This window comes from Ambystoma mexicanum, chromosome 2p (assembly GCF_040938575.1).
Source record: "Ambystoma mexicanum isolate Mex_15411 chromosome 2p, UKY_AmexF1_1, whole genome shotgun sequence".
Lineage (NCBI taxonomy): Eukaryota > Metazoa > Chordata > Amphibia > Caudata > Ambystomatidae > Ambystoma > Ambystoma mexicanum.
Window position 1 is genome coordinate 539414035 of NC_090923.1, and position 23581 is coordinate 539437615.

Below are 23581 nucleotides of genomic sequence, written 5' to 3' on the forward strand. Positions count from 1 at the left end.
TGGAGGACTCATAGTTTTGGCTCAATACATTTATTTGAAATCAAAAGGGGTTGGGAAAATGTCTTACTTTCCCTATTTTAGGAGATTATTCCCTACTCCAACTACAAAACTAAGGGGACTGTCCATTGTCAAGATGTCCAAAGTAAAAAGTATCTCTGGTGTCTGAAATCCTATTCTAGCCCTCACACTCTACAAAGTAACTCTAAGGTGTAAAGGATATTCTCTCTGGATCTTAAGGTACACACATCTTCCCTTCAAATGAAAAGTTATAAATCCAATAAAAAGTTCCAAGTTAACAATGTTCACATCACCAGGGAATGAATCCCTTCCCCAGATTCCTTTTATCAGTATGCACATTTCTTATAGCCCAAGAGGATGGCTTTTCCCTCTTGGCGCACACACAGTTCTTGGGAAAAATGGCTCCTTTCCCCAAGCTCCTTCTCCAAGTAAGTTCAAAACAAAGAATTCAAAATAGTTCAAGATCCTCGGGCATGTGACTTCCTTAAGGATTCTCCCGAACTTACACCCTTGGTTTGCCTGGTATATTTCTCTCAGGACTTTCTTTACAGTCTTAAACACATTTCTCTTCACCTGGTATACTCCACGGCCAGAACCTTCATATCACAATTCTCTTCACCTGGTATACTCTCCTGACATGACTTTTATATCACAACTTTATTACAATTCTCTTGTAACCATGAAAAAATGTTGGCATACTACTTCTTGTATGGTTCTCTCCTTCAGAGTTTGCAAGAAGGGGTCCCTCTTTTTTGTTATGGGGGACCTGAGTCATGAGGGTAACTAACAGAGCAAAATACTGGAAGGGGCCAGGCTACCTCTCCCTCTCGACACTTACAGGTGTCTTTCACAACACATTAAACAGATTCTAGAGTTTGATCTGTGTTCTCATTCCGTAGATCACCACTGTTTTGTAATACAATAGTTTACTTTATTTTTTCAAACAAACTTTTTTCCTTCATACATGGGGCTTTTACCCCTCTTTCAAGTTCATGCACTTTCTCTCAGTTTTCTGTTTCTGCCCCTTTACATTTTGGGTTCAACCACCCACTCATAGAATAATTTATGGGTCTTTTGGCCGCTTCACATACTTTGCTCCGTCACTCTTGGTATGGCATTTAGCTTCTTCACATATCTTATTTGGGTTACTGATATCTATGTTTGCAGCAGTACACACTCTTCGGCAACCCGGTAACCTTTTCCATTCCCCTCGGCTTACCGGGTGCTCCACGTGTCTCATGTTTTGGTTTCATTTGCGTACCTGTCATCCGCTGTGCCCCTGTCATATTGGTATTCATGCTTTTGTCGGGTTCTCGGCTGCCGTGCTGGTGTTGGTTTTCTGCTGCCTTTCACATGCAGGCAGCGTGTCCTCTGTAGTCTGGCTCCTTCTTCTGCAGGTAAACACACAGCTCAGCGTCTGTATCTCTCTTTTGTCTTGCTGTCAGCTGTCCACATTTTATATTTTCCGGTCTGATTAAAGAGTTTCCAAAGACCAGACCGCACTGTAGGTGTTCCAGTCTTGGTGATTCTTACTGATCTTTGTCTCTTCCTCTCGTCTCAGTAGTTGATGGAAGGTTCTGTATGTATTGTTGAGGAGGCTGGTATGGGACTTTCTCAGGAGTAATCATTATAGCTCCCTGTCTCTTCCTCGTCTCAGTAGTTCATGTCTTACTCTGATATACTGGCTCTGGTATATGGATGAGGGTGAGTGGTGCAATAAGCCATCAGGGCTTGAGGAATTGAGGAAATATCCTCAAGAGAGAAAGGGGGGGTATGTGGCTTTTCTCAATGGCGCACTCCCTTCTCCCCAAGTGTCGCCTTTCCCTAGGTGGTCCTCCCTCACATAGTCGCCCCCAGGGTCAGGATCAGGTAGCATAGATTCCTCACAACGTCTAAGAAGGACCAACGGAATCCAAGACAAAGATGAGTATCTTTGATCAGGGGGATCCATCAGCAGCGGAAAGCAAAGCCAGGGGGTGGAGAAGGCCCCTTAATGAACAAACAAACTTGTGGAAAAGATAGTAAAGAACTATCTGAAGGTTTGTTATTAAAAAGGAACTGTACCTAGAAAGCTGATTCAGTAGAAGGGAGTCTTCTCCTGGACTTCAGATTAGTTCAGAATACACAAGGCTGGGAAAGCCAACCAGGAGAAGGGAGCCAATTTCCTGGGCTTTAGTTGTTTTGTCTTAGTGGTAGGGCCAGCATAACTTAGTTTTGGACCAAGGACAGACTTTATTTTTGTATTAATGTGAAATAGTTACTTAAGTTACCATACACATGAACATTTCATTTCTAATTTAAACAACTCAAAACCTATATACAGTAATACATACAATAATCATAAAAATAAATTTGCTTCTAGAAGATAAAAATGTTGGGTATCCTCTCCTACACCGTAGAAATGACTGCCCGTCATATTTCTACTAAAATAGCGCTTAGGTGAGACATATAATGCACGTTGCTCCATAATTTATCTATGCTTTGGTTATTTCATATTATGTTTAATTGCTGTAAGTATTTTAAAACTGCAATTGATAAGTTGGACTCGTTCCCTTCAGACATTGTTATCCAAAATTTGTCGTTATCCAGTTTTCGTTAAAAACAAATCTGCCAAATAAATTTAATTGTAGCACATGCAGAGCTTTTCAATCGGTTAATAGATGTCTGAACACTGGAGCCATCCTCACATATCGAGCATAACTCTGATACAGATTTACTATGGTCCTGAATACTTTGTATCTAGTTTGTCAAAATTAAATCAAGCCAAAACCGTAGAAGTTGGTTTCTAAAGAAGGAGTTTGGGAATTTCTGCAAGTATCTTCATCTTACTCCCAAGGGTTGTGCACAGGAGACCTACCTTAGTGAATCTTCAGCTTACACATTTATTTAATCGTTGTAATCCAATCAATCGTTAATAACATTGCTTTTACCTTGGTTGGATTTCCACATAACTCCTCTATACTACAGTCGTTAGTCCTTAAAATATAATCCGCTCGACTTGACAAAGTAAAATGGGTCCAGTGTTTTTCTGAAGTTCTCCCTTAATTGAAGCATACATGGTATAACCATTTTTGTATTCAGGGGCTATACTTGCCAATTTAACCAGCTCCTCGTAGAGGACAGACCCAGCTCATACCTTAACATCGTAATGGGCAGAGAATTTGGTAACTTTAGTGCTTTATTCCAAACTAAGGATTCAATTACATTCCAATTTATGCTTTTAGATGTAATAAAAACCTCTATTCCATATAGCAGCGAAGGTACTGCTTTTGTTGTGTAGATATCAGTTAAGGGAATAAGTGTACATCTACAATACTTCATATTGATTCTTCTAATTTGTTCTACCAGTTGGTTAGCTTTTACTTATAACCTATTCATCCAAGCCGTAAGGGCTCTTTGGTTGTCTAATACAAAGCCTAGGTAATCTGATTAGAAGGAACTGGCAGCATTTTTTCTATACTCCAACTATAACCATAACCTTACTGTTTTCTAGAGCACGGGGCAAATCTGATTTGAGTAGTACTTAATGAGGTGTATATTTCAGTGGCTCTTATTAGAGCTTGCAGACCTCTCAGAGTGTTATCGAACAAAGGTATGTCATCTGCATAAGATATCCACTGTACAGTTGGTTTCCCAATCTGTTGTGTAACCAGGTCCGTGTCCGAAAACACCTCTCCCAAGTCTGCAAGGTACACATTGAATAGGCATGGAGCAAGAACACATCACTGCCGCAAGCCTTGAAGGACATTAAACCTGTTTGTGAGTATGCCCTGCCTATTCATTCGTACCTGCAGATAGATGCCTTTGTGTAGGTGTGCAAGAATTGCAAATAACGATTCCGGTATTTGCCAACATTTTAGCTTCTGCCAGAGTTTCCCTCTGTTCAATGTGTCAAATGCCTGGGAGAAGTCTATAGCAGCTGCATATACCAGTGCAGCTCCCGTCTCCCAGGCCTTTTCCTGTAGGCAACTCATTAAAAAAACATTCACTAAGGTTCCACTTCGCTTTAAAAAGCATATTTGGTATTTCAATAGTATTTTGTTTTCAGCACTCCATGTCTTAAGCCCTCTTCAGGGTCGATCTATAATTAGACGGATTGGCCAATCTCTTTTTTTTAAAAACAGGTACAGTAATCTACCCTTTCCATGATTTCTGTGGTGGTCTTTGTAACTATAATGTTCTTAAATAGCAGCATAAGGATCCTGGCCCACAACAGTGGATTGGCCTTTAGGACATAATTGCTAAAGCCATTAGGCACTTGGGCTCTAAAAATGTATAATGTTTTGATATAGCTTTCAGGTTGCTCTATATCACTGGTGGATGTCCAAGTAGATATTGTAAAGGTATGCTGAATTGCAGTCATGTTTGCCTGGTACAAGTTCTAAAAATGCAGTTTCCAGATGTCCGCAGTAATTGGATTGCTCTGTAACGCAACATTTTTTACGGAGAGGTCATTAGTAATAACCCAAAGGTTCAGCGCATTTTTACTTGTAATAACCTCTAGCATATATTCACTATCTTTTTTGGTTAAGTGAAAATGGTAAGCCATGTGCCAATTTTTATAGGCCTGGTGCAGTTCACGTGTTTTCTTATTTTTTCCAATTATGGGATATTAGCTTTCTGTAATGATCGCCTCAGTTGGGCCTTTGTCTCTTGCACTGCAGTATCCATATACGCACTGTTTCTGTTGATCTCCTTCTTTCTTACCCTCATGATTATGCCCAGTTATTAATTTTAAGAAGACAATTGGTGTACTACACATGATTTTATTCTCTAAAATTGTACAATCAAATGTGTAACCCATCATGAGTTAAATTTACACCTAATAAACATCCTCTTGGCTAGTTTATTTCTATTTGCACTCCCCACCAAGCCACTCGTAAATCTACTCACTTCACAACTTGAATTTATAAAAAAGGCTGCAGTTGGTATCTTATGATCACTGACCTCGATGTCTAGCAAAGTTCATTTTTTACATTAGTCAAACTTTGAGAGAACAAAATAATCGATGCATACTTTATAGGTATTATTCATCCAAGTCAGAGCCGCTGGCACATCCCCTTTCACGCATCCATTTGCCACATGCAAATTTCAATCTTAGAATGCACCTCTCCAGATCTAGCCATATTTTGTAATCTTGATATTGTATTTAACAGAGCCTTTAGACCCTACTGTATGAGCTCCCTTGTGTGTGAAAAAACTTTGATTACCTTGCCCATAACTGTACTTTATTTCTCTTGCAGAAGAAAGTTTAATTGAAGATGACACACTTGTGTTGGCTCGCGAAGCTTCTGAAGAGGATCTTTTGGTTGTCCACACAAGGCAGTATCTGAATAAACTAAAGGTAGTCCCTGTGTTTGCTTTTGATTTATCTAGTGTATGATGACTACCAATACACGCTGTATTATTTCACTCTTTATATATTTGGTTGTACAATGGAATACCTCATTGTGTTAAGTTTTCTTTATGCAGGTGGTTCCTTAACCCTGTTCAGAGGCACTCATGCTGTGAACTTCAGAAGTATGAAAGTAAACCCCTAGAATCTAAACTTTTCATTTGCAGGTGTCTGGCGGGTTGTGGCGCATCCTTGATGTTTTCTATCACAGCACCTTATACAAGAGATGACTGGTTTTACTGTGATAGTGATTTCTATCATAAATGTATCCAGTGCCCTTTTTCCGCTTAGCCCAGTAGGCACTAGTTTTGATATGTGTCCACTTCTCACACCAGATGGGGAGCAGGTGCAAGTGGATCTAGGTCACCTGGCCTAAGCCCTAACTACCGGGTATCTTCCTGGTTGCCACTCTTTTTCCCCATTTAAGAAGGCCTAATCCCCGCCCACCTGCTTAGCCCTGCCTCTTCCTTTCTGCTCTTAACTCTTGGATCTGGGCGTCACTCGCCCGGGCGTCTGAAGTGAAGGGCAGATGAAGAAAACTGCAATTTCTGTTCGGACCAGGAGGACCAAGGGCCTGAACCCCTGCTCAGACAGCCGGTAAGTATGCACTATTTCTGTTGTTTTTTCCCTTACTGACTGTGCTTTGCTTACACTGCCTGTATTTTCTCCTTTATATTCCTCCCTCCTCCTGGTCCGCTTTCACTGATTCTCCTGTTTCGGTTTTTTGTAGTTTCGTATTCACTTCACTGACTGCCCTGTCCTTTATTGTACTGCTGTTCCGTTGCACTCTTCCTTCCTCCAGGTTCTCATTTGCTTACTACTTTGTCCTTGTTGTTTTTGGTTTTGTCCTCTTAGCAAATCGTTCACTTAGAAAACTGTTCTACTATTGTCTGAGCTCTTGTCGTACTGGTCAGTGGTCCACTATTGTCTCGTCCCTCTTTGTCTCGTCTGCTTGCACCCCTCCCTGTGTTTTTCCCCAGTGTCTCGCCCCCCCTCTCTCTCCCACCCCCTCTTCATCTCTTCTCTCCCTACCTACTCTGTGGTGCTCTCTGTTTCTCCTATCTTTTCTAACTGCTTCTCTATCGACTATCCTGCTCTCCTCACTAAATCTGGTAGGAAGAAGTTTAAAAAGGACATCCTGCTCTCCAACCCAGGCCTCCCTATCGCTGACACCTATACCAGTGCTTCCTCTAGGCAAACCCTCAGGGACATCTTTTTTGTCGTTCCCTCTCCAGAGTTTTGACACTCTCCTCCCTGATGGCTACAAGATCCTATCCGCGCACAGGTCCAACCGTACCGGAGGGGGTGTAGCCCTAATCTTCCCAGAGTGGATGCCTGCCTTGGTCATTCATACGCAGGCCTACTCCTCTTTCAAATGCTTCATCTGCAGGCTCTCTCTCACTCTCTCCTGGCCATTCCCTTACTGTGGCTACCATCTATCTGCCACCTGGTCAGATCTCCTCCTTCCTCTTTGTGGGCAGACCTCTCCTCCTCCCTCCTGGCCTCGACCACTCAACTCCTCCTTCTTGGAGACTTTAACATCCATCTGGATATGATGGGTTATTTATAACACGCTTAATACCCAGAGCATCTAAGCACGGACTGGGGGATGGAACCTGTGTTGCTCTGTGTCGTCTTGTTTCCAAGGCGAGCTTGTTGCCCCTGAGCTATCCGCCCAAGACCCCTGAGCTATCCTCAGAGGCTGATGCTTCCTGTCCTTCCTCTGGACTCTTTGGCGACCTCTGACTCTCTCTCATGTTCTATCCTCCCCTCTGGCTCGACTCATTCTCCAGGGCACACTCTGGATGTTCTGATCTCTTCAGACCTTCCCCTTTCTATACCTCTCACCGCTCCTCTCTCGTGGAGTCATCACATTCTCCTTTCCTGCCGTCTCACCCTCGCTACCCTTCAGGCCAAGCCAACTCCAGAACTGCCAGCTACCTTCTCGGTTATCCAACCTATGAAACTTGTGTCAGTTGAGGCTTTTGCCGCCACTTTCCCACCCCTTCCTCCCCCTTGGCTGACGCACACCCTGACACAGCTTTTTCCACTCTGCTATATCTGATACTCTTGATGTTCTTGTCCCTGTCATGAGGATCCGCTTGAAGCCCAAAGCCACTCTTTCTCTGCCTTTCCCCTGTTCTCCCCAGATGAGGTTTCTAGACATGTCCGATCTATGAAAGACTTGTCAAAACAGGTTCCTCTAAAACCATCAAGGACCACATTGACACCCTGGCTCCTGCTCTGGCTGACTTTCGCCACTGGAGTCTTCCCTCCTCCCCTCCCTCCCCTGAAGCCCTCCCTTGTGCACCCTCTTTTTAAAAAACCCTCAGCTGACCCCTCAAGCCCAGCTAACTATCGCCCGATCTCCATCACTCCTTTCCTGGCCAAACTCTTGGAAAAGCTGGCAATCTCCCAGCTTAATCTTCACACTGATTCTGTTGGTTTCCTCCATGACCATCAGTAGGGCATCAGAGCTGCCAGAAGCACAGAAACTGCTCTCCTGAACATCCGTGAAGACCTGCTCTCGAACCTTGATTCTAATACCCTCTGTGTCCTCATTTTACTTTTTTTTGATCAAAGATTTTATTGATTTTAAACATAAAACAACATTACACTTATCTCTCTGCAGTACCATGTAGGGACGTGGGGAAGGAGGGGGAAAGTTTGGGGCAATAGCGGAAGGGAAAGAAAGGGGTGGGCTGGAGGGGAGAGGAACATATGCAAAATCTACATTTCCAGGTACATCTCTCTCCTGCCTTTGACACGGTCAACCGTGCCATCCTGCTCAGCAGTCTCTGTGATAACCTGGGTATCACCGATCAGGCCCTGGCCTGGCTGACCTCTTTCCTCTCCAATGGACCCTCCCAGGTCCAACTTGTGTCCTTCCTCGCCTCTAACGCTCTGCCTACCTGTGGGGTTCCCCAGGGGTCTAACCTCTCTTCCTGGCTGTTCAACCAATACCTGGCACTTCTTGCCAACCGCATTGCTGCTCTCTTCCCCAACTTTCAGTGCTATGCAGATGGCACTGAGCTCATTTTCAGGCTCCCCTCTGCCACCTCTTCTCCATCTCTCATTTCTGACTGTCTGCTATCCAGGAGTGGCGTGCCGCCAGTGATCTCTGCCTTAATACCAGTAAGACTGAGATTGTCCTCATCGGCACACCAGCTCTCTCCTTTCCTGTCGCTCTCTGACCGGCTTCTCTTGGCCCTCTTCCTGCTCCCACCTGTGAGGCTAAAAACCTCGGGTCATCTTTGACTCCACACTCTCCTTCTCTCCACACATCGCCAACGTGTGATTCCCACGTACTGCACTGCTCGCTCCCCTCGCACTTTTCTCCTCCCCCTCCCCTGCACTTGCGCGATCTCAATTTGACCTGGCCCAGTAGGATCGTTGTCTGTCTTCCCTTTGTTCCTCCTCCCTTGCCTTGTCGCACCTTGACACACTTGTGTATAGGTGCGTTATAAATGCCATATCATATCTCTGTGGTTTGCTGGAGCTGCTGAAGCTTAATTATAATTGTACAATGATTTGAATATTTTCTTTAGTGGTTTATATACTTCTTACCTTTTTTTGTAACCTGGTCCACTCTTACACGCTATCTGAGCCATTGTGAATGTAACTACTTTGTGGTATTCGTCACACATCTTCTGGTGTCCCACCGAGGGCTGGGCTAAATTGATAGATTCTGTTCTGCCAACCGCAAATGTCTGTCAGATTTCATTACGCTTCAGCCCGATCCGGGAGGGAGCGCCTCTTTATTGCCTCCCCATCCCCAGTCCCAAATCACCCGATTTCCCCCCCCCCCCCAACTTACCTGCAGGACCAGAGCCTTGCGCTCCGGTCCCGATCGCCTCCCGTCTGGCTGCCACCATTGAAATAGAAAAGGGACTAGGTCCATTTTCAGATGACGGCAGCCATTTTGGAACATGGCTGCCATCATCTGAAAAGGTAACTAGTACCTTTTCCATTGCAATGTCTGTGGCCATTTTCTTTAAATAAAAAAATCTTCTACGGCGGGAGATGGGCACGCGCAGAGCTGATCTCCTGTCGGATGAAAAAAACCTGTAAACTATCTTTACCCTCGTAAATCTCGGGATGCAAATAGCTTTCACGCCCCGGCTGGGGGGTGGACATGGGCTTTAACAGCCTGCAGTCTGAGCTGAGACCCTCGCTTCGCTTGACCTACCAAAGCTCGGGCTAGCAGGTTGTTAAAGCCCATGTCCGCCCCCCGCCGGGCCATGAAAGATATCAACTAATACCAGGAAAAGGGAGTCATTCTCCTGGCCTAGGAGGAGGAGTTGTGTAAAGGGTGTGTAACCCGCAAGCCAGGGGAACGGATTCCCCTTGACATTCTTGTTGCAAGAGAACATTCTTTTAAACACTATCTGAGTATCAGGAGAAGGGAGACGTTCTCCTGGGGAAGGAACTTCTTTTGGATGATGCTTTAGTTGTAGTGTAAGGGATAGAAGTAGGTTGTGACTCGGGACGGTGAAATTTGATTTTGATGGACATTCTGACGTATAATTTAGTATTCGTTTTGAGGCAGGGAAACCCCCTCTTAGAAGATTGGGATAGTGAGGACCCTTTTCTGCACAAATACAAGTTTATAACCACCACCATGCCACCTTTGTGTCAGCTTCCTTCTTCGACACCCTTACAGTAGCCTTACGGTACATTTGTATCTTCACAATACAAATAATGGGATCTGTCAGACTATAAAATACTGAATGCAAAAATGGAGATTTATTTCCTTCTTTTTTTCGATTCGTGCAAATAAATGCATGGGGAAACGCCCGCAGCCCCCCTAATTCCCTGTTTCCATAATTAATTACCCTTACCCACCCCCACATATAATTATGCCAAAAAACAAACTGAGATATTTTTGCATTCAGTAATTTGGTCAGTGCAGTAAAGCACTGATACCCAAATAATGTAGAGGTTAAGAAATGTCCGGACAAATGGTGATGCTAAAATACTTGCTAATATTTTATGGGAGGGGTGACACAAGCTAACAGATACTGCATCGCTGCACTCCCATGTGTCAAATCTAGTGTTACCTTAAAACAAAAAAGACACAAATCTAAAACCACAAGTGAACATATGTTGTAGGACAGAGATCACAAGCCTAAACTGGCAAATATTGATGCTCATATGTTCAAATGAACTCTCTTCGGATCGGTGAAGGCAGTTGTCTTGCCTGCAAGCGTTAGCATAGCTTAGCTTTAGAGGTGCATGCCTAGCACTCAGTTACTTTAGTGCTGTCAGAGGGCCAGAAAGGTACTGGCTTTGGATAGATCATGCAAGATGAAAAGCTGAAGCCCTCCCACATAAATTGTCTACGCTCTTTTACTTTCTTCAAAATCAGCTAGAGCTGATTGATAGTAAAGGCGGAGACCGATCAGAGATCTTGGCTGTTTTTGATCAAGCCTAATCGTTATGGAACTGAATTTGTGCCAGCAATCCACCCAAGAATTTGAAGGAACTTGCCCACATCTTTACAGTCTGTTCTTTTCAGAAGACCATGCAAGCATAGATTGTTTCTACTGTGGCTTTTTTAAAAGGTCCATAGTATGACTATGACTCTCTTGACCACATCCTCAGCCGCGCTTATCTCGACCCTAATCACATTGAACGTAGATTCGTAAGCCATCTTCCTATTGCCTACCTGTTGTAATCTGTATTTGTAGTGGGTATACATTGATTTAGGGCACTTATCCATGTAGGAGAGTTTCTAATACATCCTATGTAATGTTGGGGCTCTTTAAAGTTGCTCCAATTGGCGTTAACATAGCCTTAGTGTTAAGATTTTTAGAGTTAATCCTGGCAGCCCTTTCAAGCAGCTTAATAATGTGGTAGAGTTTCTTGGTATGCAAGCGGTCATATTTATCAGTGTTTAGTTTACAGTTGGCAATTCATGTACACACCTTCAGAACTGACAAAGCACAAGTTCTGCCAGATCTGTCTATCAATATGGTAATTGGCACAATGCCTAACAGGGGTCCACATTGAACTGACAGTCTATTTGCGCACTGCCTTCTGCCCACAGGCAACGTATGCAGCATCGGGTACTATTCTTGCTTCATGCGCTCTCCGCATATATACCTTTCCTGGAGAATGGTGGCACACATGGGACTGTAGCTCTCGTGGCTTCTGCTCATGTTGGCAAACTTGTGCCTTAAGTTTATCCCAGGTACCAAGCGTGTAGCCTATAATTATAATTGTTCTTTTATAACGTACTTAATACTGGGGATTGGTTTCTAAGCGCTGGACCAGGATTCAAACCTGTGTCGCTATACGTTGTCTTGCTTCCAAGACAAACTTGTTGCCCCCGAGCTATCCTGCTGGCCCTAGCTCTCTGGTCATTAGGATCAGGTAGTATCATTGTCGCTCTGAGGCTGCCCTGGGCCTAAAATCCTTTGATCAGGGTCATTACACTGGCTGTACAACTTAAGGTTTTGGTGAAATCGACATGAAGGTCAAACACTGAGCCTTCAGATCGAAAACTTGGAAGTAAGATTTGAAACGTCCTTTAGAAGATTCCTCAACGAAACTGAAAGCCTTGCTTCTTTTACAGTTTATAATAAATTGACCCTTGCTGGTTGATGCTCTGGTCCATGTGAAGGTCTGACTACAGATATTCCAAGACTCCTCGCTGCTAGACAGACCTATATTCTATCGCTTATATAATCTTCTGCCCCCCTTCAAAGCCTCCACACTAATCACTGCTTGGCCAAAATCTGAAGCCCAAGCACACCCAGACTCCTCTTCCTTTGGACAGACCTATACTCTGTTGCTGGTAGTACTCCCCAGCCTCCTTCTCTCACACTTTAGTCTCTACACTGAATCCCTGCCCTAGCTCACAGCTCGAACCTCCTGCTTAGACACCGTCACTACTTGTGACTACTTTCTCTTACTCAAAATATATAATAAGCGGGCGCCCCACAATTTTTTTAGCAAATGCTCAAAACAAGTTGCTTATTTCAAGCATCATAACCATGGTATTTTGTGCTAGCCAGAAAACCCGAATTGCACCTTTCCAGGTGATTTATACAAAAATTGAACTGGGGGATGCCCTCCAGTGTTTAGCTGTACCTTAGTTGTAAATACTACCGTAAAATTACATATTAGTAATGATTGAACAGCAAATAATCAACTTAAATCTCTTCAATAAAAAGGGCTTGTCTTTTAGTCATAATGCTTCATAATTAGAAATTCAGAGGCAGTATCTGTGGCCAAACCATTTTCAGACTGTATGTCCATCATCGGGGCCGACCTCTATAAATAATACAACGTTTGTCAATGAAAATACAGTATAGTAGTGTAATCCTGTATTATTACTTTGTGTTATACCTATGGTACATATCTGTATACAAATGAAGCTAATGCTGGATACAAAACATATATTGGACAAATAATACACAATGTAGTAAAAACCACTGAAACTGAAAACACTTGCACAGTATCCTATTGTTACAAAATTAAAGAAATAAAAAACAAACAGAAATATCAGCTACCTTGTCTTCTAGAGACGAATGCTATTCCAAGCAAGATCGCTCCCTGTAAGTGGTTGCTAAAAAAAGCATGAAGCAATGTAGCCCCATATTTCTCAAATCAAATGGTGTGTCATGGCAGACCATTGACAAAGTACGTGGTCTCAACAATTTATCCAAATTGCAAATAGCAGATAAAGCTACTTATGTATAACATCATCAAACGTGATGACATCATCATGGTATTACGTTTGGTGAAGCAAGTGCATGCCATCACGGTTGTGACGTGATGTAAACATATTGACCATTTTTAAAAGAAATCACAATTCTTGAAAATTCAAAAGCATACTGTGACGAATCAAGCTAATTCCCCCCCTCTCCACAAGGGGACCCCCCCTCTATAGGAGTCGAGGCAAGTGGGACCTCCCCGGCAGAGACTACCCCTTTGGGTCAGAAGACTCCCGTTCCTGTGAGGAACTCCCTTCACCAGTTAGCCTAATGGCGTACATGTGATTATCAAATCTTGTCAAACATAAAGACTGCACCGAAGAAGATGCTGAAGGATATTATTCTTCACGAGAAAAAGAAAATATCTCTTTAATGAAAACTGACCAATCTACTGAGATGAGTGGACAGAGTGGAAACACTTGTCATGTAAAGAAGGGGAACGAGTTTGGATAAAGGTAGAGCACTATGTCTCCATGCAGGGGGGGAAGTACCCTGCTGATGTGAACCTGGGACGAAGTGGAGCCATTGTGGTACTCATCGTGCGCAAAATCCAAACTTGCTGTCTGGCAAGTGAATGAACGCTGAACTGTCAGGGTACTGAAAAGCTGTAAAGAAGAAGAATCGGTGGTGGCGTGACAGTGGGAGAGTGAGGGTGGGCAGCAGACCGTGCAACAATTCTGAGACCATCGGAGGGATATTGCTGCAGATGACGCGGCTCCCTGGTGAGATACTGAAGAGACTAGAGGAAGTTGCGGGGACCGCAGGCAAGGGCCGCGATAACGCTGGCTCTCAAGTACAGCGAAGAACTAGAACTGCTGCCAGACCCATTGGGAGTCCCAGGACCATTTTCAAAGAAGAGAGAAGGTAACTGGGGACCAGGAAGGCACGGAAGGAATAACGAGGAAGATGAGAAGGAATGAATAACTCGTCCCATTACCAAAGAAGTGTTACTATATGTGAACTGTCATAAAATAAGTGTTATATCCATAACACTTCTCCTTGAACTCAGTGAAGGAGAATTGGACACAAAAGAAATTGCCATTGTCAAAAGTGAAGAGTGATAGTTTATGGAGAGGAACACAAGTATTCCCTGGAGAAGAGGAAAGTAGAACTACAGTACTTTGACTGAATGTGAACTTTGATCAAATAAAGAAGGAAAGAATAACATTCGCTGTGCGGGACCCACATGAAATTGAGAGAAACCTTATAAATATGAATATGAGAGCGAGAGAGTTTCAGAGATCTTCAAAGATGGGGACAACCCATGGAATATATTCCTCTCTGGGAAAGAAAGAAAAGCCTGTGAGATATCCAAAGTAATAGGATGTGAAGTAAAGAAAGGAGAATATCAAACGTTAAAATGATACATAACCTATACATCCAAACAACTTGAACAAAGTAAAGACTTTCCTAAAGTGGGATATAAACTCCATACCATCCAGAAGTGCTCTTGTGCCTGCAATCTGATTGGGCCCTGTCGCCCTGACCTGGGGCTACCCAGAATCTGGGTAATTCATCCGGGGAAGGCCGCTGGATAAGGCTTCCTGCCTGTTTGTGCCTGTCCCCCTCCTCCAACCATCCAGGACTGAGGGAGGCAGCAGTCTATTTTAACGTCCATCAGCTGCATCCAGCTCAGGAATGCTCTCCTAAGATAGCCGCCGCCATCGACATCACCCAGCACTGGTTGTGTTGCTGGGAGGAATAACTCGCCGGTTAAGGCTTCTTGCCTGTTTGTGCCTGTGTGGGTCCTGGAGGGCCTCTCCCCTGCGTTCGCTACATCATCTACCTGAACGCTGAAACAGATGGCCGCAGCACACGCTAGCGATCTGGCTGTCTCCCAACCTGCCCTAGGACTCACCTTCACCTATTCCCCTGCAGCCTCTACATCTGCAGTGATCCGGATGAACCTGCAAGCTCTAAGCAGCCGCAACTCTGTCTGGAAGGTAAGCCCTGCCGTCGGCTTATCTTGCCCTATGGTGACCCTGATCTGTGCTTCAAACCCACCTGGGATGCACTTGAACGTCACTAGCCACAAGTGCAGTTTGTATACCCTGCTGACCACCCTTTTCGACCATGTCAGCCGTGGAAGATATGTTGCATATTAACCTGTCTGCAATGGCCATTCCTGACTCACCACGCAGCCTTGTGCTGCCATTGAACTGTACCTACCTGTAACTACCGTGTTCGATTTATCGTCCAGCCACATGGCTTAGGTATTTTACCCTACTGCAACGATACTGGTATCCCTGTTGCAGCCCTTGTACCATGAGGCGTGGCTTGCCAGACTACCTACCCACCTGATTGACCCTGTATATCTGTGTAACCCCCATTGTAATTTGCACCCTTTTAACTGCGCTAACATGTATCTATATGCCTAATGTAGCCCGGTACCATGAGGCGTGGCTCTGCTATACTGTGCATTTACCCTTACTTTGTCATTCGTGTATCTATATATCTGTATACCTAATGTAGCCCGCCCCCCCACCATGAGGTATTGCTCTGCTAGACTATACATTTACCCTGACGTTGACATTCATGCATCTACAGGCCTAATGTATCCCACCCTACCATGAGGGGTTTCTCTGCTAGACTATGCATTTACCCCGACTTTGACATTCATGCATCTACAGGCATAATTTACCCCACCCTACCATAGCAAGAGCCACCATTTTATCGCGCCTTGACTATGGCAACGCTCTAGTCCTGGGTGCCTCCAAGCAATGCCTACAAAGCTACCAAATTGTACAGAACAACGCGGTAAGAATTGTCAAGCTCAAAACTAAAACAGAACATATCAGCAACTCCAGAAGAGAGTTTCATTGGCTGAAAATCGAAGATAGGGTGCATTTCAAAACCTTAACCATCGTTCACAGATGCATCTACGGAAAGGCACCAATCTACTTAAAAACTAGGATCAAACCATACGTTCCTAATAGAACACTGAGATCATCCCAACTTGTTAAAATTGCTACGTCACCTCACAAACTCAAAAGTGGCTTAGGTAGAGCCTTTCCAACCCTTGCAGCCAACCTTTGGAACAACCTACCAGACCACCTTAGACTGGAAACCAACTACTCGCGTTTTCGCAAACAGGTAAAAACCCATATCTTCAAATAAACGGCCATCACGGCATATGCCTCAGTTAGCTTAATTCTATGTGACTGTCCCGTCTGCTCTGTCTAATCACTATCTGTTCCGTCCGTTCTCGTGTCCTTGTTTCTGCGCCCCGAGGCTCGCGAGCTACCGGCGCAATATAAATATTAAATAAATAAAAATAAAATAAAATAAATGAGGTGTGGCTCTGCATGAATCTCCCTTCATGAAAATGTAATGTTAGCATTTGTTTGCACTTGGAAGTTTGCCATCCCGCACTTACTGTAACTAGCGCCCTGATACCTGAGGGTTTTTGGCGCGCTGCTATAAATGCAAAAAATAAATAAAATATAATAAGGAAGTGTCTACATATTTCTTATATAACAGAAAATAACTGTTGGAACTGAAAAAAAGAACGGCCAAAGAAAAGGGCATACATCAAGAGAACCAGTGGTGGGAACACAAGCAGGAGAAGGGAGTCATTCGCCTTTCTTTATTTTATTGGGTTAAGTGATGGGGTCAAATAGTAATAGTTTTGGATGGTAGACGGATTCTCTTTGGATACTGAGAAACAGACTGACAAGCACCTTAGTTATTTTTTGAGTAGGGAACACCCCATAGCCATAGGGATAGCTAGGCCTTTCTGACTATTATTTAACAAAAACGTGCCAAAAATGTCCTTAAAGAGTGTGCATCCTTCTTCTGACCCGTCACAGTACCAACACTGGAGTGAAATCAAAACGCATCTCAGATTATTTTTTTTACAGCAGTTAGAATAGCAATCTAATGTCATCCGTGACTCTGTATTAGGTCAATAAACACAACATACTACTAATTGATATTAGCAGTAATAATGGGAACCAGTACATGGCAGAGAGAAAGTAATCAGTAGTGTGATACAGAACTCAGTACAAATAGTGATAGTCAAGAACCTAAAGATGGCACAGTTGTCAAAGACTTGTTGTCTGACTTGTCGTCTTATAGAGATTTTTATGGGGGTGCAAACACTTTATTTATTGAAGGTTTCATCAGGGAACATATTTCAGATCAATATACCAATATAAATACCAAAAAAGAATAGTGAAAACAAAAAGACATTATAAACATCACAGTACATGTCAAGGCTCAATACCTCTTGAGACACTTTAACTAAAAGAGTGTACTTCAAGCGATATGCTCTTTTGGTCACATCACCCTGTATAATAACTCCTGTCAAACAAGAAACCCACCCCTCTCTCCTTCCCCATTGGGAAAATGGAAGAAAGAAAGCTTAACTAACGTAGATGAAAGGTTATCTAGGGTTGAGGGAGCAGAACGATATAAGTAAACCTGTCGGGGGTGGGGGGTATAGAGTGAAAGGGCCGTCAACTCAATGCTCCCAAACTCCCATTCGGTATTAGTCCTCTGCCCGATGGCATCCATACTAAGTTTATATGTGTCTCTAATAATATTGCTGTTAGGCTTTTCATGTCGTATATCTCAAATATTTTCCTCAACCACACTCTTCTAATAGTTTGATACCTAAGCATATTAACTAAACAGCAATGGTTGAATGCACAATTTATATAACTGAGGTAATATGGAGCTTCTTGAGTAATCCAGTTCACATAATTTAATATATGCAATGGATGAGTCACAGGTCTAATAGTACACAACTACTTTCCCTTACTCACTGTGCTCATTACCCCTTAACCTAACAGCTCTTGATTTTCCTGGTTTATGCTTGTTTGTCTGCTTGTAGTACTTTGGCACCTCCTCTTACTTTCGTCCGTCTGCTACTATGCCTGGCCATGGTTAACCCCCTGAACCTCTTTTACCCTAGTGCTTAATTTATGCCTGTGCTGGGTCTAAAATGGTTATCCTGGCTGATGGTGAATGCTTCTCTTGTGCTATTATTTATTTATTGAACATTTGTATGGCGCCTATACATCAAAAAGTGTTTCCAGGCACCAAAAGACAAGGGGGCGGGGGGAGAGAGGAGAAAATAACAGTAACAGTCCTACTAGGCCTTGTGACAATCAGAGCGTGCAAGTGCAATAACAGGAAGTGCAGGGAGAGGGGGGGCCCAGGGGCTGGGCAAGTGCTAAGGGAGGCACAGGAGTGCAGGTTCTCGGGGAACAGGGATGGGGTAAACTAGTGCAAAGGAAGGGGGGGGCAGACTCAGCAGGCTAGTCCGGTAAGGGTGCCCAAGGGCAAGTGCTGGTAAAATGGGTGAGGGGGAGGACTGGTAGGAGGGCCTGGCCCCAGTAAGGATCATTAGGGGAAACAGTCAATCAGCCATAGAAATAGGTGGAAACTAGGAGGGAGGGGGAGAGGGAAAGTGGAGGAGAAAAGGAAGGTCTTGAGAAGCTTCCGGAACTTAAGGAGATCCAGCACGAGACGGAGAGGGGCAAGGAGGCTGTTCCAGAGGGAGGCTACTGCCGAAGAAAGATATATATCCACCACTCTCTGCTTGGAGGAGCATCTGACCTGCAGAGAGTTAGAGTTAGAAGACTGAAGTATTTAGGGTGAGAGAGTTGAATATAGTGAGGCCACAGACCCCGGAAAGCCTTGTGGAAGATACAGAGGATCTTGAATTTGATCCTTGCAGCTACAGGGAGCCAGTGGAGTGATTTTAGGGTTGAAGAGACTTGAGGCCAAGGATAAGTCTTGCAGTCCTAGTCTGAATAAGTTGAAGAGGGCCGAGGGAGGAAAGAGGCAGATTAAGGAAGAGGCTGTTACAGTAGTCCAGCCCAGAGAGAACCAGACCTCTGAAGACATTGAGTTTCTTGGGGTGTGTGAGGAAAGGGAGAATGCCTCTGTGGAGTTGAAGCTGAAAGTTATATTTCTTGACAAGGTCAGCAATATGCGGTGAGAAGGAGAGAGTAGTGAACTGGGGAATTTCCAGCCCTTTAAGATGGGTCAGCAATACTTTTGAGAGGGATAGATATGCAGAGGTTACTCAAACATCAATGAACAAAATGACTCAGAGTTGGCAAAAAGATAACTGTTTTAATATCAATTATTTAAAAACAGGGAGTACAACGAACGTCATCAGACGTATCATAGTAAGCTCTCAACGAATTTCCTAAAAAGCATACCTTTATACTAAAATCTCATCATAGGTGACGTATAACCTTCGTATTACTAACGTCATCCTATGTGGCAAACTACAAAAACCTACTGAAGAGAGTTTTAGGGTCAAGGGAACATCTAAGTATACAATCCATACTCGTCTAATGTGCGTGAGAAAGGTGATAGGTTTCTTAACATCAGGTGGGGCAACTAAGCCCTTCCCTCAAAACCGGTCACTATGAATGTCACTAAAAACACCACGTCCTATTGGCTACTTAACTACAGGACCCCCAATCATGAAATCCTCTATCATTGCTTAGCTTCTAACCTCCGTCCGCATCCTTCAACCCACGCTAGCCGCACGCAGGCCAGACTGCCAGGTGCTGGTGAGTTAGTCTTAAACATCTGCTTCCCACCAATTAGAACATCATCCATCATCACCTCAGTAGTCGGTTGTCAATTAGAGCCGTTGAACTTGTCCTTGGGAATGTTCCTTTGCTCTGGAAGATACATGGGAGTAAAGGCGCGCTCTCATGCGTAGGTGCGACCATCATGCTCGTCCAACTCCTTCTCCCCACGTGACTGGAGACCACAAAATTGAGCTTTCAGTGTATTAAAAAGGACTATTTTCCAATGAGCCTCTGATGTCGTCTTTGTTCTCTCCAAGCTTCTGAACAGGAGGTTCATTCCTTCACAGATTGCAACTAATTCCTGTTCCTTCCAGCCGAAACGACCTTGACTTCTTGGCTCATTCAACCTCGCCTTTCTGAAATTCGCCTGTAATTCATTTGTTTTCTAACTGCGCCATACGTGAAAAAGATTCTTGGGTGAGAGTCACGACACAGACGACTGTTTGAAATGTCAGTCGCTGACTGCTAAGGCCTTGCGGGAGCGTAAGGGAAAGCTGCAGGTAGGTAGGGGTTCTAAACCCAGTAAGTCCTGTAAATCTAAGTCCAAGGGGATGTCCACCGACGATTTGAGGGGCGAATCTCTGTGTCGGAAGGAGTCCCGGGCGTCTCGGTCCTGGAGTGGTTCCCGCCATTCGTCCTCGTCTCTGCATTCTAGGAAGCGCCGTCACCAGTCGCCTTCCCTGTCCTCCTCGGAGGATGGAGCCGTGAGGAAAGTGGCTTGTCCAACAAAGTCCTCGACTCCGGAGGAATGGGCTACCTTCAGGGAGTAAATGTTAGCACATTTTTCAATCGCAGGGCACAGTTCCGTCCGCGCCTCCTGATGAAGCCGGCAAGGTAGGGTCTCGATCCGTGGTTCGTGCGCCTTCGGGCTGGTCCTCGGTGCGATCCTCATCGGGAACCTTCGAGGTCCCGTTTGGAAAAGGCTCAGGATGGTCGCAAGAGACGTGCTTCCAGGTCTCGGTCCTCGTCCCCAGCGAGACCGCAGAAACCTGCTAACGGCCCGAGGTCGGCGTTGAATCCGTCGGCGCTGTGTCCATCGGATAAGGACGTAGAAGCTTTGCCTTCATACCAGCCGTCGGCACCGTTGTCGACGCTGAAGCCGTTGGCGCTCTCGATGCCGAAGCCATCAGCGCCCTCGACACCGTCGGGGCCTTTTGACCGGGATTTGCCGTTGGATGTCCCTGGTACGGTGGATCCTCCAAGGATGGCTACTTCCAAGTCTGTAAGGCCTGTTAAGGACTCCAGACTCTCGGCTGTCCCGAGACAGGACTTTTACCTCCCTCTGGATGACATCTGTGAGGAGGAGGAGGAAGAGAGGTCAGATTTAGATTTTGACCTGTTGAGCCTAATGTGGTTCCTGTCTTTTCGTGGGGATAGTCAATTGGAAGGCAATCTCTTCATGATGCCAGTGGCTTAGACACTTCTCCTGAGGTGGAGTTTGGCAGGCCTGGGGCTCATGCTGGGTCGTCCTACAGGAGACTGATGGCTAGAGTCAAGGAATTTCTTGGTTGGTCAACTCTTCCTGAAGCTTTTGTTCAGGATGACTTGACGGATCTTCTAGATCAAGGGCCCATCCTCTGACCCGGTGTTACCTTTTCATTTGACCTTGCAGAAAAGGGTGGCGGCTGCTTGGCAGACCCTGGAATCTCTTACGGTAGTTGACAAATCGTTAACTAAGAAATACTGCCCTTCCGGTAGCGACCCCAGCTACCTTTCATCTCTCCCCACTCCCGAGAGTTTGGTGGTTCAGGCGGCTACGGCCACCTCCAGCCAGGTGGCATACCCTACCATCCCTCCTGATAGCGACGACAAGCGCTTTGACGGTTGGGCATGCAAGGTGTTTTCTGCAGGGAGTATGGCGCTGAAATCGGCCAACTCCACTTGTGCCTTGTCAAGATTTTCACAGACTCTGTGGAATTGGGTTTCTCTTGCGGCTGAGCATATTCCCAAAGGGGAAGAAAGGGATGGGTTCCTTGCTCTCGTGCAAGATGGCAAGGATGGCATGTGTGAATCCCTTCAGTCGGGTTTGGACATGGCTGACAGTGTTAGCCGGTCCATGGCTGCGAGTACCGTTATGCACAGATTTGCATGGTTGCGGAAGTCGGGTTTTGCTCCGGATGTGCAAGCCCGTCTTTTGAACATGTCCTTTGATGGAGTGCATTTGTTTGGCAGCTAAGGCTGACGAGAGCCTTGAGAGGTTGTAGACCTCAAAAGCTGCAGCAAAATCTTTAAGCGCAGCTGTGCATCAACCTCTGCCTTTTCGTCCTAGGAGACAGCAGTGGAGGGGAGGTTCTTTTTGTTACTGCTCCTCCTTTGGTAGAACAAGAGGAGCCGCCAGTCAAAGGGGTCAGCGCAAAAGTACCCGTGGTGGTCAGGGAAATGGAGGTGTCAAAGCCGCTCAGGCAGCTGCCTCTTTGCCCAAAACAGTCATGAGGCCATGTCCCATGTTTCGCCGGTTGGGGGCAGACTGTTTCAGCATCTCAAAGAATAGCAAGCTATTACTTCAGATGCGTGGGTTCTGGATACAATTAGCCCACGGCTACTGCCTTACCTTCCTACAGCGGCCTCACGGCAAGCCACCGGGGAATCTCTTTGAAGCTTCCAGATCCGCTCATTGTGCAGGAAATCTTGACGCTGCTAGAGAAAGCGCTATAGAACTGGTGCCTGTAGCGGAGAGGAACAAGGGATGGTGTTCCCCATATTTTTTTATTCCAAAGAAAGACTGGGGTTGGAGACCGATCCTGGATTTACGATGGCTGAACAAACTTCTCAGGAAGGACAAGTTCAAGATGGTCACTCTTCCTCAGGTCCTCTAGGCCCTACAGGATGCTTACTTTCATGTGCTGATTTCATCCCAAGCACAGAAAGTACCCGAGGTTTGCGGCTGGCGACTCGCACTTTCAGTTTCGGGTCCTGCCATTTGGATTGACCTCCGCCCGAGGGTCTTCACCAAGCTAATGGTGGTGGTGGCAGCGTATCTTGGGCGAGGGGGGATTCACGTCTACTCCTACCTGGACGACTGGCTGATCCGTGCGCGCGCTCTCGAGCAAGCATTGGATCACCTCGGTCTCACCTGCCGCTCCCTCCACAAGCTGGACTTCTCCCTCCAATTTCAAGAAGTCGCATCTGACACCTTCCCAACAGCCCCAGTACATCAGGGCTGTGTTGGACACGTTCTTGGTGGAAGTGCTCGCCTCCCAAGGTAAGGGCTCATCACATTGTGCAGATGGTGGACAAGTTTCAACATGCCCAGAGTCTCCCGGGTTTCGAATTCTTAGGGTCGCTCGGCCTCATGGCATCCTGCATTTTTCTGATGTCAGGATGAGATCCCTGCAATGAGTCCTCAAGATGCAGTGGTGGCAGTTCTCAGGCAAGATGTCGGATCCCGTTCAGATTCCAATCTCAGTCTCCCAGGATCTTCTGTGGTGGGCCAACGAGGGGAACCTGATGAAGGGGAAACCGTTTTGACAACCGTGGCCGGAGGTGACTGTAGTGACGGACGCTTCCCTCACAGGATGGGGAGCTCATGCCAAAGACTAGACAAACTCCACATCAACCTGTTAGAGCTGAGAGCCATCAGGCTGGCCCTGAAAGCTTTTCTGCCGTCTGTGCGGGGGAAGAGTGTCCTGATCATGATGGACAACACAGTGGCCATGCATTACCTCAACATGAAAGGGTGGGTAGGGTCACTCCCGTTGTCCAGAGAGGCAATGCAGCCCTGGTTTTGGGCAATACAGCAGGGAATTTCGCTCTCGGCAGTTCATCTGGCCGGAGAGGACAATGAAGCGGCAGACACTCTGAGCAGGCAGAGTACGATCTCTCATGAGTGGGAGTTGGCTCGGAAGTCCTTCTGGAGATCTTCCCCCTTTGGGGAACCCCACAAGTGGATC

General features: G+C 45.4%; 1 protein-coding gene across 3 annotated transcripts in view; it reads left to right on the forward strand.

Annotated features, from left to right (window-relative positions):
* Positions 1-23581, forward strand: part of HDAC11 (histone deacetylase 11) — an 810750-nt gene that overhangs the window by 111971 nt on the left and 675198 nt on the right. For all 3 annotated transcript variants that reach the window (XM_069643979.1, XM_069643981.1, XM_069643980.1), the window contains exon 3: positions 5262-5362. In XM_069643979.1, coding sequence (XP_069500080.1) covers positions 5262-5362 — 101 coding nt within the window. The remainder of the gene's footprint in view (positions 1-5261; positions 5363-23581) is intronic.